This window comes from Columba livia, chromosome 1, assembly GCF_036013475.1.
Source record: "Columba livia isolate bColLiv1 breed racing homer chromosome 1, bColLiv1.pat.W.v2, whole genome shotgun sequence".
Taxonomy (NCBI): domain Eukaryota; kingdom Metazoa; phylum Chordata; class Aves; order Columbiformes; family Columbidae; genus Columba; species Columba livia.
In genome coordinates this window covers 67,878,173-67,898,134 of record NC_088602.1, presented here as the reverse complement: position 1 = coordinate 67,898,134, position 19,962 = coordinate 67,878,173, and the positions used below count along the sequence as shown (strand labels likewise).

The window sequence follows — 19,962 nt, the reverse complement described above, 5'->3', positions numbered from 1 at the left end:
GCTTTAAAAAGAAATTTGATTTTTTCTTTCAACAGGAAAATATGTTTCATCAGTAAAATTGTCAGCAAGTACTCTGTCACTGCATTATTTGGATTGTGTTTGAAATAGAAAAAGGCCTTGAGTTTGAATTTGAATTTTAGTTTTGAAACCATGTCCTCCTTGCAGATCAGACTGTTTACATTAGGTGTTTTATATCAGGCCCATCTGAAATCTGACCAAAGAAATAAATATATGGGAAATGTTGCACATTAATATTTAGTTTACTCCCTGCGGAGCTTTCTTTTCCATGTGCTGGTAATGATCAAGCAATTGGCTTGTATCTGGGGCAAGCTGCCTTTTTTTTTAATGGTTGACAATTTTTATTTATTTATTTATTTATTTTTTGCACAGTTGTTTTAAATACTGAATGTAGTTTTCAGGAACCTTACTGATCTGCTGGTTGTCCATTAGTACAGTGCATGCTCAGATCATTGGTACTTAAACTGGGTGCCTCACAGTACAAGCACATCAAATTAGAGGTCATTTATATGAAATATGGTGTTAAGTTCTTGGTGCTTCAAAACACGCTAGCACGTTGTTACCTTTCCAAAGCACTTTGAGATACAAGCATCAAGGCAGATCTCTGGCACAGTTACACTGTTAAGTAGAATCAGGAATCTCCTGGGACTTTGTCACCTTGCAAGTGCTCTCGCCCTTCCTCACTCCTGCTCCTCCCACCCTTTTCAGGTGCTTTACCACTACTGATGGGTCAGACCCTCGTCCCCTCTGGGAACTGCTTTCCTGGGTGTTTTCCTTTTCAGTAGCAATGACAGCAGCAGGTGTCACCCGCTGTATCCCAGGTAGCCCTTCTTTTGCTCTGGTTTGGGTCAGAGGTTTACGTTTTCCTATCTCTTATTTTCCTGCACAGGAAAAACATGTTCAATAGCATTTTTTGATCTAACTATAGGTAGCAGAGGAGACTTCATGTTGTATCAGTTTGTTTCCTGGAGAATGAAATGCCAAATAAATCTGTCCTCGAGCACCATCTGATGGGGAAAGTCATGTATTGACGGGGGACATGTTTTTCACTTTTTCAGGAAACCTCATCTTCAGCAGTGACTGGGAGACGTACCAAGTCCACATGTGAACTTTTTGTTTCCAGCTGGAGTCTCCCTAGTACACTCTGTAGTATTGATATTTTACTGCCTTGGTGAGGAAGCACAATGCCCAGTTGTCTGGTTTTAGGAACAGTAAGAAGATATATATGTTACACTGTGAATTAGGGTTTTCTGAGAATTTATTTCTCCCTCTAGCTGCTCAGAGACCTATATATGAAAAGTAAAAAGGATAAGAAAACATATTTAGCAAGGGCTAGAGAGTAGATAGACATCCAGTTACCTGTTTTAAGCAGCAATTTGAAAGAGAAAACTTGAATAATTTGCCATAAGAGGCAAAATTTAAAGGGCTGTCCTACTTGGTACTAGATTATAATGCAAGCTCCACTGAAACCACAGGTGTTCAACAAAATAAAACCATCCTGCATAACAATTTAGAAACTTGAAAATATCTTTCTCCACTAAAGCCATGTAGAAATCACATAAAGAAACCAAGTTAAAAATTTATTAACAGCCAAAATGCTGTTGTGACGAATATCTTGAGGTCTCTGGGGGCAAACACACTGCACCCTGCATGACCTTTTTCAAGATGTGCCAAGTCCACCAATTTTAAACACCAGCAACATTTTAAGGCTGACACTGCAAGAAATGCTTCAGTTGGTTACCATTTCCAAAATTGTCCAAGTTCTGCCAACATCCCCCAGCTCCTGAAGAAAAGATGAAGGATTTTGAAATTGGCTGGAGGAATGCTTTTTGTATGACAAGAGCTTTGATCCTATAAAAATATGCTTATGAATATGCTTAAAACATGGCATCTGTAATACACAGCCCCGGCCAGGCCAACAATAGATTGGAGGCTCATGCCAGAAAACATGGTGGCGTCCGAGGATGAGAAGGAGGAACTGCTTCAGGACACAGTAGACAGAAGACATGGACTACTTGATTCAGGTGCTATTTAAATCTGGGAGAGATATGAGGACTATGAGTCCTTTTTTTCATCCCTCATTTTAGGAGATCATGATATATCTTGCACTTTCTAGATAAACCTGCAGCTGTGCTTGACACTGCGAGTTGTGTGAACAGCCACGAGGAAGTGTTGTGGTTTAACCTGAGCTAGCAATATAACCATGATAGCAACTCGCTCACTCCCACCCCTAAATAGGGGAGAGAATCAAAAGGGAAAAGAGAAACTTGTGGATTGAGTTAAACACAGTTTAATAAGATAACGAAATAACAATAATATACTACTACAACTGCTAATATATTTTAAATTGAAATAGAATATAAAAGATACTGAATGCAATTCCTCATGAACTCTGTCTGCACCAAGCAGGCAGTCCCAGGAAGAGAGAGAACACCCTGGTCCTGAACAGATGATCCCAGAGAGAGAAGAGAGAAAAAGGCAGAAAGGCCCAGAGGCTTCTGCAAAACAGCAGGATGGCAAAAGGTTGAAGAAAGTCCCAAAGAGAACTCTCCCAAACAGGTCTCTGTTCTAGCTCTGAGAAAACCTGAACTTAGCCAGAAGACCCCAGCGCTCCTTAGATATGGAGGATGATGCCAATGTGATGGAATACTCTTATCGATCAGCCTCGATGTCAATCAAGCTCTGCCCCATCTATGCCCCCCTGCCCAGCTGCCTCACACCTGTGGGCAGAGCTCAGAGGCCATGGCTCTTAGACCAGAGCAATTAAAAAACATTAACTCTGTCCTGGGGTGTTATCTTCTTGTCCTCAAACTAAATCCAAACAATGACCATTCTAGCTATGAAAAAGAAAGGTTTCTAACTGCATGAAGAAAATTAATTTGTTTTAAGTCAAACTAGCACAAAACTGTCTTGCAACTTTAAAGTCAGAGAGTTTCATCTCCTTCTTGGCCTGTATTAGATGGCCAGCTAAATGGGGAGCTACTTAATAAAATAATAATAATTAAAAAAAAAAAAAAAGCATATCAGTGTAAGTTGAAGGAACCTGAACACCTGGAGTTAATCAAAGTTGGGGCTAAACATTGTCCCTTTTTCGATACTGTGTTGAGCCAGTTGAGAATCTTATCCATCCGAAGAATTCTTCTTGCAGGTGGTAGACAGACCTTCTAATAGCACAACACAGTGGTAGATTAGGTTAGCATCATTCCTCTCCCAAGTCAGCAAACACTGAGGTGCTTCAGAAGCCTTTTTGTCCTGTGAGATTTGGCAGAATATGAGGGACTAAGATTGCAGAAGGGAAAGCAACAGTTATACTGGCTGCTCTGGTGAGTCTCACTGGCTCATGATCTGAAATGTGCTCAGGTTTAAATGTATGAGTTACAACAGCACCCTATTTGCCACAGGTTTTGTTTCAAAAAGTAATTTTGTGCCACAAAAAGGAAAAGAGATTTTGAATACACCAGTTTACTTCATTTATTTTTCATATCTAAGACCTCCTGTTTATTACAAATTTGACCGAAGAGCAACTCCTATGATATAGCACATCCCAAAAATAGTTCTTCGATGCTAATTTAGGATTTAAAACAACCAGAAATTTGCCTTTTCTCCCTGTAAGTTATCACAGAAGTTTTTTCAAGCCTGCCCTTTAAAACCAGCTCTACAAACTCCTTCATTTTTATGAGAAGGAAGTCTGTGCTCCACTCATAGTCATTTGATTCTCAAAGTTCACGCTCCAATATACTCCCTTACAGGATTAATGACCAGCTTTTTGTGACCAAGCTTTCAAAATTATAGCAATGACAGCACAACTGGTTTTTGGGTTTTCAAATCCCAAAGTGCCAAGCTATAAAGCATCACTTACTCAGGGGTATTCCCTACCACACATAACCAAATGAGGGCTGGCAGCACCTGAACAGACCCACAGAGGTTCCCATCAACTAGAATGTGGTGGCGTTACAGACTGCTTGAAGTAACCAGCAAGCCAGTTAGAAATAAACACTTGTCCTGTTTTTTTTTCTGTGTTACCTACTCAATAAGCAACCTGTTCTCAGAAAAGGAGAAGAGCACTGACCTCTGTGATGGTTTTGCGGTGAGTAAATTCAGAGAAAACACGACAAGGGACTGAAATCTACAGAACTGGTATGTTTATAAAGGATCTCTTCAATTGTATTCAGCATGCACCAACATGGAATAAATCTGACATTTGCTTCATCATTTAAAAGCCAGAAAATCAGTACATATCATATGCTACCAGCTCTTTTGCAGAAGTAAATCACTACATTGGATACACAGCCTCTTCAACATCAGCTGATCATAAAGGTCAGAAAAGTAGTCACTGTTAAAAAGTTAAAATTTCAAAAGGTAAAAGGCAAAAAAAACCCAACCCTGCCTACAAGCCCATGAAAACCAACCCAAACCTAAAGTAACAGCAATCAAGAGAAAAATCTTAATTTGCAGTGATTTGAAGGTAGAATCTTTATTTGTTCCATATTCAGATCTCTGTTTTGTTGAAGTCTTCAGATATCACAGCTGGATTAAAGAACCTGCTGAGTAATTCAGTAAAGCCCACTAGACTGTGGGCAGAAATAGCTGAAACTGTTCCTCCCTCAACAGAAAAGAGGGAGTCACATCTCTTCCTCTCCAGGGAAGCAATTTACTCATCGCTTTCTGAACTTGCACAGTTATGGCACCTGAGAGACAACACAGGGGATTCAAACGTGGTCTCCAGGCACTAGGAAGAGCAGCTTTAAGCATTCCAACTCAAAACTGGCAAGTTCTCTATTTTCTATTTCTTCTTTTTCATTCACTGTCAAGCCACTTCTCGGTTGACTCCTTCACTCCTGTGCCTTTTTTGTGAAAAGAAAGCAGATTCAAATGAACATTTTAAGGAACAGCTTAAAGAAAAAAAAAAAAAATCTACAGTCCATATTGACTTGAATACCTCTATTTTGTGCTGTATTTTCAGCAGAGGAAGAAGAGAAAAAACATAGTAACAAAATGATAGATGTAGAACGTAATTTCATTTTGTTTCTATTCCTTTAAAAAAAAAAATAGGGCAACTTTTCTGTAACTGAGTCTTTACAAAGAAAAAATGTTTCTGCAGCACTTCAGAAATCGTTTTGGCCTACAAGTAAAGAAGTCTTCTTCTCTAGCATCAGTTGCAACATGTCCCTGAGACCACAGCCTTCCACAGATTTCTCAATTAGATTATTTAATTTTGTTTTTATTTAGCTTAGAATTATTTTTCAAAACAAAAATATTCGCTAATTGTGGAAAGCATGTTTTTCACTTATGTATAAACAAAAACAGTGACATTTTCAAGTTTTTATAAGCAGAAAAGCAATATTCAGGCAGCTGTATCTGTTAGTATAAAGTGAATTTTATGGTGTCTACAGAATTCAGCTTTAATCAGTGAAGCAGCTTAAAACGGTAAATGGTATCTGTTATCCCATATAATCAACAAATACAGTAAAAGCTACTAAACCTTTCATAGGGTTTTTTCCTCCCCTTTTCCTTTACTTCTTGCTGTAGTTGCAAAACGGAAATCCCTGACTTACAGAGGTTAGTTTTAAGTAAAAAAACAAACAAACTCCCCAAAAAACAATTTTAAAAGATGGAAAGATAGAAAATAGGAAATTTAGGGCAAGAATGTTTTGGGACATCTACCAAGCAAGACAGGAGGAGATAAGACACTTAAAAATGCCTGAAGTTTCTAGGGAGAAATGAATCACAGGTTATTACAATAAGGAACTCTGAGGATATGTACTGAAATCATAGCAGTAATGAGACACACACATGTCAATATATAAAATTAAAACAACTCAGAATTCTATACATACTTCTATGATGCTGCCACTGGTATCATAAAGGTTTCAGCAAGGATTTAAATGACAGCAGGCACTGGAAAAGGTAGAGAAGAAAAAAAAATAATAAAATGCAAACCACCATCTATGATTCTCCTGAAGCAGCAACACTGCTTGCACAGATATGTTCAAGAAGATAACTAATTTGTTTTTATCAAAAAATGCCCCCAACAATTATACATAGCTGACTTTGTACTTTCATCAAGTAATACTAGGAAAAGCACATGGAATGTTATCAGTACAAAATACATTTTTTCATAAGTTTCAAATGAAATGCAAACACTTAGGATTGGCAAGTAATATGAGCTTGAACAGTAAATAGCACAGGGAAGTGCTACAATTCTTGGTATAGCTTTGATAGTAAGCTCTCATTAGTATAACAGTGCAGACAACGAAGATTAGAACACCAACAAATTTGTCACTGAAATGTCACTTATGCCACCAGAGATGAGGATGCGTTAATCCACATCCATGAACTGAGAGTTGCTCCAGCACACCTTTAACAGTCATTCAAAAGAATTAAGAAGCAAATTTATTCTTAAAATGAAGGTAGAAAAATTGCACAGGGAATATTAACAAATAATTTATGACAAATTTGTTCAGTAGAAGTTTTACTAAACAGAAACCACCAGCTCAAGTTTCAATAAAGCTTACATTCAGTTGCAGTTTCAGTCTGAATGACCCCATATTATTCTAAAATTCTCCATTATAGGCCTTCTAATACATGAAGTTAGCAAATATCCAATTCTGTTACCTGGGAATTACCAGGAATCAGCAAGGGTCAGATAGCTGCCCTAAGGTATGTCATCATGCTGTGCAGCAAGTTTTGTAGACAAAATATGCTTAACGAAAGCACAAAATCAAATACTCTGTTAATTAAGCTTCTCCCAAAGCAGACAAATGACAGCAGATCACAGCATAAGAAATTAAGGCCAACGAGCTATATTGCAAATTCTCCTTCTGATTAAATAACAAAAATTCACCACTGATTAAATAATAAGTATCCATTTGCATCTTTTAACAATCTATCAATCTAAACACTGTTTCAAATGTGAGCTACAAGACGGAGTTGTGTATTTCATGTAATTCTCTTTTTCCCCTCCAAAAAGGTTAAAAATCCATTAAAAAAATCCCAGCCAGTACAATACAGCAACACCTGTCCTCCTCACAAGTGTTCTAGTGGTACCAGTTAGAATAACATTTGTCTGGAGTTAACATCCCTGCAGCAGAAATATTTATATGTACTTGCTTCCACATGAATATAATGTGCCTTCTTAAAAGATCCTGTACAAGTCTGGCAGGTGTAAACATCACCCCAGGCTGATTCACTTTGCCTCTTCTGTGAGATACCTCTGTGCAATCCAAATTTGCAGCTACTGATTTTTTAACTTAACATTTCCATAGCTACAGTATTTTTGTTTGTTCGCGTTCATTATCAGAATAGCTACTAAAGCTAGTGCAACCCCTAGACTTGGAGGGCCACAAGGAGTGAACTCCTGAGCAATTCCAGAAAGGAGCGGGGCAACTATACGTCCCACCGATGTCACAGACTGTCCAACACCTAGAAGCGTACCACTGGCCTCATTCCCACCAACAGTCAATTCAAGATCAATGATACAAGTACGACCTATAGTAGTTGAAAAGGCTAAGAACGTGGAAGATAGAATGACCATCCATATGCTCGGCGCTGACGCATACAGGAGAATCAACGTACAGGTAAGTGTGCTGGAGTGCAACAAAACTCTGTAAGTGTTGTGCTGGTAGAATCTTGTTATTGGTCCAAGTAGACAACCAGCCAGGACTCCAAGCGCACTGCTATAGCTCATTAGGTATCCAGAAAACAAGGGTTTCACTCCAAATCTCTCCTCCAAGGCCAGACTAAAATTGCTATAGTAGAGCAGTATAGCAACAGACATCAGCAACCGCACTAAAAATATATCCCACAGATCAGAGCATGCAATTCCTTTAATCCTCTTCAGCACTGTTGTAACTTGGATCCACGGAGACTGGAAAAGACTATCGCTTGCCATAGCTCCATTAGATTCTGATTTCAAGTGCAGGTCACTATTTGCTTTTGCTGAGAAACTGTCTGTTCCTTTGTTGCCTTGTTGATGTTCCCTATTGCCAGTGTTTTCTTCACTCCAGGGTAACATCCAGACAAGACCTACATAGATCAAGAAATTGATTTCATTCAATTGCATTAACTTTACATGGAAGACATTAGTCTGATTGTAAAAGTTTTCTTAAAGATCAAAATTTTTAAAAAGGACTTTAACAATAATGCCACTTTAAAAAAGTACAAAGATTAAGTCTACTGTTATTCACAGTATTGGTACAATTTTAAAGCAGGTGAAAGCAAGGAAGGAAAACACTGAGGTGACACATTTGCAATATTTAAACACATCTAACGGCTAAAGCCAAAATTGTGATTTCTAGTCTTCGGGCACATTAAAAATTCCCATTCCTATGCCTGAATGTAAAAGATATATACAAAGGAAAAGCATCTGGAGGTCAATGGTTTCAAAATTCCCACCCTTCCATACAGGTTCAAATTCAAAGGGTAGTATCAGTATACAGAGCGTGTATGTCATAGATGATAAGCACCATGAATTCAAGGTATTACAAATGGCATAAAAACACAAAGAGCGAGGAACGAAGGGGCCCAAGATGCAAAATATGACATACAACTTACCAGCATTCAGAAGGAAGATGGAGGCACAGATGAAAGATGTTAGATAAAAGCCATCTTTCAGCTCTGTAAGGTAGCCACCAACGACAGGCCCCAGAATGAAGCCCACACTAGAAGCTGCATTAAAACGTCCCATTACTAATGGGCGGTCTCTCTCAGAAACCAAGTCTGAAAGCAGAGCTTTAGAGATGGAGAGGGTGTGCTTGAAAATACCTGCAACATAATATAAACAAAGTGATAAGCATATATTGCTCAGTCCAAAAGATTAAAAATTACAGAAGCTATATGAAATAACGAAGTTCAAAAACTCTATGATTGGTATTTTTAAGATTCCATAAGCTACAAATTCTTCAAAGCTAGAGTCATGCAGCCTTTTGGGCCATGACCATCATCCTGGCTCTTCAAGAATTTGGACTTCAGAATCAAAATTATTCATGCATCTGCTCCTGCAGCCCTGCTGAAAGAAGAAATAGCTCAGCTAAGTGCCGGAGCACAATAGGAATAAAAGAGTCACTGAAACAGGAAATTGTGGGTGGGTAACGGTGGAGCAGGAATGGCTTGTCTGCTTATGAACATAGCTCTGTATCAATTTTGCTGAGCATGAAGATTTCCAGGATTGTAACATACCAAAAACATGTGGGAGACTGGTGGCTGGCAAAAGAAGAGAACAGGGAGGTAAGCACACCGCAGGAATAGCTGCAATCTTTTGCAAGGTATGCAATGCAGTCTTTTATGCTCCTTCCCTCTGACCAGGACAATGCTGTCACAGTCACAATGCTGTTAGCATTAAAAAGTATTACCTCTACTAAGTAATCAAATATCAACCAAATAATTCATTAGCAAATTGTCTTGAAATGAAGAAACAATATTAACAGTTCCTAAATCAAGACTATGGGCCATAAAAATGCCCTTGGGTAGATGTGTTCACAGTAATAGCAATACTTATTATATCAGAATACATGTAATGGGTGTTGAGATTATCAGAAATAGATTATAAGAAATCTGACACGAACCCTGGCACAAACTTAGCTTCAGTGCTGCAAGCATACATGCTTTTGCCCAACATAAATATTCTGTTGAAGAAGTGACCTAAAATTTCAGCCAAATTTTGTAGTATCACCTTGAGGTATACTTTCAGCATGAGAAAAAACAATAACGCACAAAACATTTCATTCTGCATTGCAAGTGCAGGTCAAGATTTCCACCAGTGATTTGGTGTATTGTGTACCTGTTATGACTAACCTTACAATAACTTCTTTCAAGGAACTGCCGCACTCCTATTCTCACAAAATTCTGCCATTCAAGGTGGCATAAAATTTATGACAGTTGTTTAGTATGTATTTCAAATTATTTTCAGAAAAAGGACATGAGAATGTTTGATTTGTAGAGATTTTTCCATTACTGAGGTTCAGCTGCTGTTGCTGGGTGGTGATGCCATGTGGCCATCCACATACCATGACTTCTCTAGCAATAATTCTCAAGCTGAGACTACAGGGAATTTAAACTGCAAAATGCCAGGCATTTACTCACCTACAGGGACTCTAGAAATGGCAAACAGCAACACAGTGGTAGATGTTCCAAGAAGGAAGTAACCCAGCGCACTGAGAAGAATACAAGCAAGCAGGGAATACCGCCTTCCTACTATGTCACTCCAGCAGCCCTTTCATAGAGCAGTAAATTAAGATTAGCTTTTTATACCATTTAATTATGTACAGTGAACAATCAGTACTTCTAAATTAAATTGAGAAAAGAGATCAAAGGACTGTCAATGAAAGCTTAATAAGCTTATTACACAACATTCCTAAGTGCTCAAAATCTGGAACTGATGAGTAGAGCTCTGCCCTGCTGGCAGTGCACCTGCTTGAACGATCACTCTATTTAATGTCATGCATACAGCTTTTTTAAAGATAATTTCTCTCTTTTAAAAATACAATCCTGCAATAAACACCATGAAATAGTAGTAGCAGCTCTCTGAAAATGTTATCACAACCGACCACAAATATTTCTTTGCAACAATGGTTGCTATGTAGTAGACACTTGTTGAGCATCCTAAAAGGAATGATCTTAGCTATGAGGAATTCATCATCTGAGTGTAGACAAGTGGGAAGTATTTATGAGAAGGGTGAACAGTAAATTTGCATGTAGCATGCTTATAAATCAGCTTGATTGCCTACTTCCTGTTTGCAATAGTCTTACATAGCAAATCCTGAAACAGTTTTTTCCATGGGATGCTCAAAATCTGCTCTTTTGGAAGCTAGGAGGTATCAGGGTAACATTAAAGGTATTCCTGGCTAAATGTAGGGACCTAAGGTATTAATAAGTAAGGCATACATTCAAGAGGTTCACCCCTGACATACAGTCTTTGCACTCTTGCTTAGAATAGGAGGTAAAAAATCAAAAGCTAATGAAAAACAAAACTAAACAAATCTCAAAGGCATAATACATGAATTTAGGCCATATGGCAAATTACAGGGCACTGTGCATTAAGCAGGGAAAGCAAATGCTAGGTAACAGGCTTATGAAGAGCTGACCCATGATACTGCTTTTTGGACAGGCTACTGCACTGAAGAAAACTGTTTTACTAGCACCAACACTGAGGAGAACCCTGTGTGTGACTGTGTAACTGTGACGTGCTGGATTCTTGATTTTGTCTAAAGACTGTATTCTGTTTAGTTCTGAAAAATTTGATGATTCCCTACAAAGGAAACAAACATTTTCCACACAAACTAAAAACTGGATCCACCAACCAAAAATGCTTATATGAACACTATAAACATTTAAGAAATTTCAAGAAACACTTATTAACCTCATCCTTTTTTCCCCTAAATCCACAGAAATACCATCATACTTAGGAACATAGTATTAGAACTCACCACAAATGTGCTGGAAAATAGTTGCATTATACCATAGAGAGATCCTAAAACAAACAAGCAAAACATCAATGTTAGAAATCAAACTGAGGTTTTGGGTTTTTTTAAATGAAAACCACACAAAATTTTTAAATGAGGCAGCATGAGAGAAACTCTGCAAATAATTTACTAGAAGAATAAGAAGAGTGAGAAGGACAAACCAAGGCAGAAGTTTAGCACATAACCAAAGAAACAGTTGTACAAGTTTTCAGCAGAAACTATGTAATGAAGAAGGACGCTGCTTTGTATGATGTATTAAACATTGGCACTCTCAATTATTTTGTCAGAATCAGCAGAGAATTTCATTACCGGGGAGGTACTCTTTACTTTCCCTTTGGCACTCCAACATGTTACAAGGTAACACAGAAGCCCTGAAGAAACCACAGACCCTCCTCTTTCATTTTGGAGGCTGAGTTTAGTATTATAGCAGTTAGTAACAGGAGAAGCCGCAAAGAGAAGCAGAGAGAAACATCTGCCAGACTTTTTTGTTTATAAGAACATACCTCAAAACTCAGTTTCTTTTAAAGTTAAAAATCAAAGAAGACTGTTGAAATGAAACATATTTTTGATGAATTGCAACTTTAAATAATACTCTGACAACTCAGAGCAGAATCAGAATTATTTCATGAAAAGTGCTAAATTTCATCCAAAATAAAAGAGCAAGATAATAAAAACCTGAATAACAGACCCCATGTCAACCATACATAGCTATAAAGAATATCATACATCATACCTGTATCATTAAATACGAACTTTAGAACCATGGAACTTCATCTTACCACTTCCTTTTTAAGACAAAATTCCAAACCTTCAGAATTTACTTGTAAACACTCCTTAAAGATGATAAATATTTTGCCAAAAGACAGCTGCAAGAATTTAATCAAACTGGGAGCAAGCATGGGCTTTGGAAAGCTCAGGAGAACCAGCTGCAGAAGTACTGTTTGCAAAGCTTGTAAATAACAACAAAAGTAAAAGCAACACCTCTGGCTTCCAGAGTTGCTGAGCTGTGAATTCCTGCATGGTGGAAAAAGATCTGTACAAGTGTTACTGCAAGATTTCCTTGTTCTTTCCAATAATTCTCTTTTTCAAGCAACTGCTTTTGGCTACTATCAGTATATAAGTTTGGACAGGTCTCTGGGTCTAACACAGTATGGATGCCCTTACAGTTCTACTTGGAAATTGGTCTTTTTATTATGCTACTAGCAAGGAAGAATCCTGTTACAATGTCCAGTTTGCAGTATGGCATAATCCACTTCACATTATCTTATTCTTTGGTAAATCAATCAAGCACTGCAACTCACCTATAATTCCAGCAACTGTATGACTTGCTCCTAGAGATTTTATATGAAGGTTCATTAAAGGAACAACCATACTCACACCAAATAAATCCTGAAAAGAAGGCAGGAAAAGTTTTAATAACTGATCCCTTTTACAAGGATGATAGCAACCTGACTTAATAACAGCAAATATTAAAAAAAAAAAAAAAAAATTATTTCCACATCAATACAAGATTAAAATAAAATTTTTTATGGCCAATGTGTTATGCTGTAACCTCTACAATGCATCCAGTATGTACAAAATTACAAAAACACATAAACTGAAAGATAAAGGGTAGCCTCACAGAGGAGTTAAATCTATGGGAATGGCAATCCTCTTTTCCCCTCCAGTTACAATCATTCTGAAGATATATATTTAAACATTAAATATTCCTTTAATATATACTTAATCTTTTTTAACAAGAAACGTACTTGGTACTGTATTTTAAATGCAAAGTGGCCTGTAATTTCAATCACCCCAAAATACTTTTCACTCATGCAATGAGAGTATATTTGGAAAATCTACAGTATTTTAACTCCCAACCACAATGGGGAAGACGCTCTGGTAGGTCTAAACCTACCTACAGACTGTCTTTGTGTATAACTTAAGAAATGTAGTGAAAAGACCAAAAAAAAAAGGAAAAGGGAAAAAGGAAAAAAAAAGAAAAAAAGAAAAAAGCATAACTGAAAAACGTTTTGCAGGAGGAGGGCAAAGGACACTGCCCATCCTGTACAGTACAAAAATCTCCTACTCATTCTTTTTGATTTTTTAATCTTTTGTTAAGCTAACCACATTGAGCCAGTGGTTCTTTCACTACTACTATCTGGCACAGCCTACAGTGTCCTATATCAGAGCAGAGCATTACAGAAGATCTATTGGAGCAAGATCACCTTTTATCAGTGACTGCTTGAGCTGAACTAGACTAGTGTTTCACAGCATGGCCCAAAGCCTGAATAACTGTAACACAGCGTATCACTAAGTCAATTCTCACACAGTGTGTCATTAAGTATCTTTTGATGAGTGAAATTAAGACAAGGTTAGAATCAGTGTTACATAGATGAGCAAACAGAGCACACAGCTTAGGAACATCTTCAATAACACAATCTTAGATGTCACCTGCAGACCTGAAGAGAGGTTCAATGACTTCATCCAGGTCATCGATAGAGACATTAAGGACAGGTCTCAGAATATACTCAGGCACTGTGTTGTTGGCATGCAGGTAGAGTGAGACCCATTAACCACGATCCTCTGATGAGTAGTTATTTTTTATTTCATCTTTAATTTCTCATGTCAAATGATAACTACGTTGTGTTTGCTTGGTTACAGGAAGCTTGCATCCCAGGCAGCTGTTCTTCATGATGATATTTCACCACATTCTACACCCTCTAACAGGACATTCCTTGGGTGACTTCAGTGCGTACTCCTGCTCGGAGCAGTGAGGTATGACAGAGATGAAGAACCACAGTGTTTAGAAGTGAGCTAAGAAGTAAAGTTTGTTCTAATGCACCTTTTCCTACAGCCCAACCTAAAGGTTGGTAAGAGAACATACCTGCATTTCACAGTGCAAATTTGTACTAATTTTGCATTCATTTTCCAAGTCATCCATTTGAATTGTAAATTAACTAAATGACACTTTTCCCCAAGGCTCGTGAATTGCTACAGAATAGAAACCTTCTTTAAAGACTGTACACTATGTTCTTTCAGTAAGGGGTGCTTTTCTTTTTCCCTAGAAAAATAATTGACTTTTTTTTTTTCCCCAAAGTTTACACCAATTACTTGTATTTCAAGGAAACAAGGCACAGCTCTCTGAGCGACCAGGCCATAACTTAGTTTTAAAGGGCACTGCACTGTTCCGTTTCATTCACAGGATAAAACCCATACATTTGCCTCAAACTGCAAGCAGTTTGCACAAATAAAACAACACCGCCGCTGCAAACCACTGTCGCTACAAACATTCGAACTCAAAAAAAAAAAAAAAAAAAGCAGCTGAAGGGATAGACCTCGTAACCCAGCAGCTCCACCTGAGCCGGAACGGCGGAGTCCCGGGACTCGGCCGGGCAGCGGCAAAAGACGCGGGGCGGGCGCTGATGAGGGGTGGCGTCTGCCCGACACCGGGCTCTGCACCATCTCCTGACAACCCCTGACAGGACCTCAGGGCTCCGGGGCCTGCCGCTGGGCTGTGCCCCCTCACCTGCCTCCAGCACGACCCCTCCAAGGGCTGCCTCAGAGCCGTGAGGTCGGGCAAGCACTCATGTGAGGCGGGGAGACTTCCCCTCCTCAGGCACGGCCGCCCGTTCCGGGCCGCGCCGGAAGGGCGCCACGGCCGCCGCACCCCGCCTCCCCGCTTACCAGGAAGCCCACCGCGTAAAGGCACCGCACGAAGCGGCCGGACGCCGCCGGGCTCCTGGCAGCTCGTCGGCCTCCATCCTCCTCTTCCTCCTCCATCCGGCCAGCGGCGGCCGTCGGCCCGCAGCCACCGGCGGCGCGGGGCATGCGCATTGCCGGCAGTGGGGCGGGAACATGGCGACGACGGCGGCGGCAGAGGGAGAGGGGATGTTGTACAAGCTCTTGGGATTTTCTTTGCATTAATGAGTGTATTCTTTGTGTTTCTCTTTCTCTCTTTTTTTTTTCTTTTTTTTTTTTTTTTTTTTCCTGCAGATGAGGAGGAGCAGGAGTAAGGATCCCTGTCCCCCCGCCCCCACACACGCACCTGCAGGACTTTGTCCTTCCTGCCTCTTGCCTGTTTGCGTGTGGAGAGTTTTGCAACGAGTCACCTCAGGGCCGGGTGCTTTAATGAAAGCAGGAACAGCGAGATAGGGTGGAGGGGCTTCGGAGGCAGAAATACACCCTAGGGTCTGTTCCGCCTGGAGAAGAGGAGCCTGAGAGGGGATCTTATGTCAAGAAGATGAGACCATATGCTTTTCAGTGGTGCCCAACGATAGGATGAGGGGCAACAGGCATGTACTGAAGCATAGGAGGTTCCATCTAAACACAGGGAGAAAGTACTTTGAGGGTGCCAGAGCACTGGAACAGGCTGCCCAGAGAGGTTGTGGAGTCTCCTTCTCTGGAGACATTCAAAACCCACCTGGACACATTCCTGTGCAATCTGCTCTGGTGAACCTGCTTTAGCAGGTGGGTTGGACTAGATGATTTCCAGAGGTCCCTTCCAACACCAACCATTCTGTGATTCTGTGAACGTAGCAACAGGTCCCCTGCACCTTTCTCTTGGTTGCTGTAGCAAGATGACTTTTGAACCTGTGTGCCTCAGGGCCCGCCTCAGTCATGGGGAAAAGCAGCCATGTCCCACCGCCAGTGCTATGGCTTGGTCCTCTCATGGGGCTCAGCCAGGTGCCTTCATCATGTGTTTCCTGTGACAAAATGTTTTCCTGCCTTGTTACATGGCTGGTGGTTGTGGCACTGAGCTGGCAAGTAAGGGCATCCCTCTTTCTGCTTAACATGTATGCTGCTGTGCTGCATTTCCATTGAAGTCGGGGATAGCTGGAATTGTGGATAGCTATTATGTTATAATGTTTTTGCATCACAGAAGCACAGAATAGTTTGGGTTGGAAGGGACATTCAAAGCTCATCTAGTCCACCCCCCTGCAATGAGCAGGAACATCTTCAACTCAATCAGGTTGCTCAGAGCCCCGTCCAGCCTGGCCTGGAATGTCTCCAGGGATGGGGCATCTACCACCTCTCTGGGCAACCTGGGCCAGTGTTTCACCACCCTCACTGTGAAAAATTTCTTCTTCATGTCTGGTGTGAACCTCCCCTCCTTTAGTTTAAAATCATTACCCCTTGTCCTATTGCAACATAAAATTACATTCCTAAATATCTGAGATGCACAGGTGAAAGCAGTTGTCACATGCAAAATACCTTTATATTGAAGGCAGAGGAGATTTTTTTTTCATACACTTGCTAGGCCATGGATCAGTGAAAGGGCTGCAGCTTTAAATACTTTAAAAATGCACAAGAGAACAGAAGATGCTTTAACTTATTGTTAATTATCAGTAAGAAGAAACTTTTGGAAAATGATGGTGACTTTGAAAAGTTAGGACTAGTTGCTAAAGTTTGAGAATTATCAGTCAATAACTGACAGTAGGATAACTTCAACTCTATCTTCATGTTTTCAGAATAAGTAAATATTACAGGATTGAGGATCTCCAACACAGGTCACAAAAAAGGAAGAAGGAAATGTGGTTTTCCTAATGGTTATGAAGAATTAAGCTCAAAATGCAAACACCAAAACAAAACAACAAAACAAACACACACAAAAAAAACCCCAAACACTACCCCAAAACTGGAAAGCAAGACATATTCCTAGATACTCAGTTTATTTATAAGCTACTAAGGCAAAGTGTGGTCCAGCACAGGCATAGGGACAAAGATGTTATCAGTCTCCAGAATAACTCAATTGTTTAATATACCAGTGGCTGTGATATTTTTTATAGTTGACTTAACCAATATATTAATTTAGTTCCCTGAAGAATAACAAATCCTCTGGGTGAGTTTTTTAAAATTCTCAATACAACACTAACAGGGATCACAGTTGCATTCCTCTGAAATGGACAAAAATGGTTACAAGATATTTAAATATCAGAGCATCATGGGAATTGACACTACACTGCTCAATATTGCAGTAATGTTACCCTTGGTCAGTTTGACAGAAGAAATGGAGAAGGCTTGATGATTTGTCAGGGGAAACTGTTAAAGAGATGGAGGATTAAGAGGTGTTGCAATGGTATAGGTACTGTTCCTGGGTTATAAGGCAGATTGATTCCTATTCTAGCATTGAGCCCAAATGAAATTTTAGAGGTTACATGTAAATGTCAGTCTCTGCTATAAGCTTCAGAAACCAGAGTTAGCAATTCTACCCTCTCAGATTGTGAAGATCAAAATGGTCTAATACAATGTGGACAAGATATTATAGGCAGGAGTACTGAATTCCCTGACAATGAAAACTCTTTCTTAGTTTTGTCTATTATTTCTAGCTATCTCCATGCAGAATTGCTTGTAAAGCAGAAAATAACCAAACTTTTTGATGCTCCAATAACATCTTCAGTATAAAGTGTTCACGGAGAAAAAAAAAAAAAAAATAGAAAACATTTAGATATCCTTTCTTTTACCAGATCTCTTACTGCTTTTTTATTGGCAAAGTTGATTAGGTTATTAAAGAATTGTGCATATTACATGTGCATTAATATGTGGTAACACAGGAAATATCTCTGCTGCCTTTGAAATGGAGGCAGATGGTTCCTGCTGCCTTGGAGGTTCCCACTCATGTTCTGTCATTGAAATTACAAGATACAAGATAAAGGTTCTCAAAGAAAGTGGTGGCATGACTGACAAGGGAGTTGCCTAACAAAGAATTAAAGGAATGAAATATGATGAAGACCATTTATCACAGTCTGAAGGAAAATAGAAGCAGTCTAGTGTATTTTGGGGGCAGAATTACACAGCTGGATAAGTAAAATTATACTATCAATGTAATACACTTATATTACATTAAGGCATTTGACTCGTTGCTATTTTATGGTATTTGCCTTGTTACTGGATAATTCTTTAGGATGGTGGAGCAATACATACTTGGAACGGGCAAACAGTATGTGGATTCAAATTGTTTCATGTGTCTCCAGGCTGTATTTGTGAATGGATAATCTTCGCTGAAGAAAGAGTGTGTCTAGATGGTCCTCTTGCTCCTCACTCTTTTACCATGGCCTGGAAGAAGAGGTAGTCAACATTATTGATATTATGGATAATGCTAGGACCAGGAAAATTATGCAGACTACTGACATAATGCCATCTGAGTACTTTTTCTCATGACATATAAGTATTCTAAGTATAAAGACGACTAGAAACAAAGCATTAAGGCTGCCATCTGTTGTGGCAGTCAATGATTATGAGATGAACTTGGTAGTCACAGTAAATAATCATTGACCATAAGTCTTTTTTGTGGCTCTGTGGCCCAAAAAGCAAACTCCATCTTTTGATAATAAACAAGGGAACCTCAGTTAGAAAAGCAGGAAAACTTTATTATCAGTTATTTGGGATGGATACTAATCACAGAATCATAGAATAATTTTTTTTTTTTGGCAAAGACCTTTAAGATCATTGATTTGAGCTGTTAACCAAACACTTTGAAGTCTGCCTCTAAACCGTGTCTCTAAGAACCTCATCTACGCATCTTGAAACACCTCCAGGGATGGTGACTCCACCACTTCTCAGGGCAGCCTGTTCCAATGCCTGACAACCCTTCCCATAAAGAAATTTTTCCTACTATTCAATCTAAGCCTCCCCTGGTGCAACTTGAGGCCATTTTTTCTCATCCTGTTGCTTGTTACTTGGGAGAAGAGATCAACCCTCTCCATGCTACAACCTCCTCTCAAGTAGTTGCAGAGAGCGATAAGGTTTCCCCTCAGCCTCCTTTTCTCCAGGCTAAACAGTCCCAGTTCCCTCAGCTGCTCCTCATCAGACTTGTGCTCTAGGACAATGTTGAATGAACAGAGAGGGTTCAAAAAAAGAGGCTTTAATGGCAGGAAGAATGTTTTTTACAGTGTCAGGCTGCTGAAGATGGGACAGTCCTCAGGCCTGCCTAGTGGGCTGTTCTTGCCTCAAATTATGAATGGGAGGAGAACTAGTCCAGGGGAGAATGCCTGAGGTTCAATTTGGTAGTGAGGAGAAGGGGTGAGGGATCTGCAACCCTTCACTACAAGCATCCACTGTGGCCAGTGCTTGGTGTCACTTCCCAAGCAAGGGGTTGTAGTGATCTGCAACTGCCCTTCTGCAGCCAGCTGTGTGGTTGTGTGTACTCCAAGCCAAAGTGAAAGCTCTGGTGGAAGTCATCTGAAATCTAAGGAAGTTTTGAAGAAAAGATCCTTTTATTACTTCAACAAGGGAGAAAATTTTAAACCTTATAAATCCTTAAATAAAGTTCATAAAATAATTTTGTAAGACAGGTCTAAGGCAACTACAGGAACTTATTGCAGTAAATTGAACATATTATATTCCTGCATTACAAATAGGTAAGGTCAAGACCCCCAAATGTACAATTTGTCATCAAATTTAGCAAATCTAACAGTGACTTATTTCATTCTGGTTTACCGCTTCAGATCATTAGTGTAACATTGAACAGTCATTTCAACTTTTCATATACAAATTGAGCCCAGTA

The 19,962-nt window shown here is 39.5% G+C and overlaps 1 protein-coding gene across 4 annotated transcripts; it reads right to left on the bottom strand.

Moving 5' to 3' along the window:
* Positions 1-4,143: 4,143 nt before the first annotated feature.
* Positions 4,144-15,302, bottom strand: MFSD9 (major facilitator superfamily domain containing 9). 4 transcript variants are annotated; one of them, XM_065060700.1, is made up of 6 exons: positions 15,144-15,302; positions 12,779-12,866; positions 11,442-11,485; positions 10,099-10,228; positions 8,572-8,781; positions 4,144-8,043 (listed from the first exon to the last, which is right to left on the bottom strand). In XM_065060700.1, the coding sequence occupies exons 1-6, from the start codon at positions 15,291-15,293 to the stop codon at positions 7,253-7,255; spliced, it is 1,413 nt and encodes a 470-aa protein (XP_064916772.1). In that variant the 5' UTR covers positions 15,294-15,302; the 3' UTR covers positions 4,144-7,252. The 4 variants fall into 4 exon arrangements, with proteins under 4 accessions (XP_064916772.1, XP_064916789.1, XP_064916778.1 ...); XM_065060717.1 differs by lacking the exon at positions 15,144-15,302 and adding an exon at positions 14,986-15,094; XM_065060706.1 differs by lacking the exon at positions 15,144-15,302 and adding an exon at positions 14,816-15,092.
* Between the last annotated feature and the right edge of the window lie 4,660 nt (positions 15,303-19,962).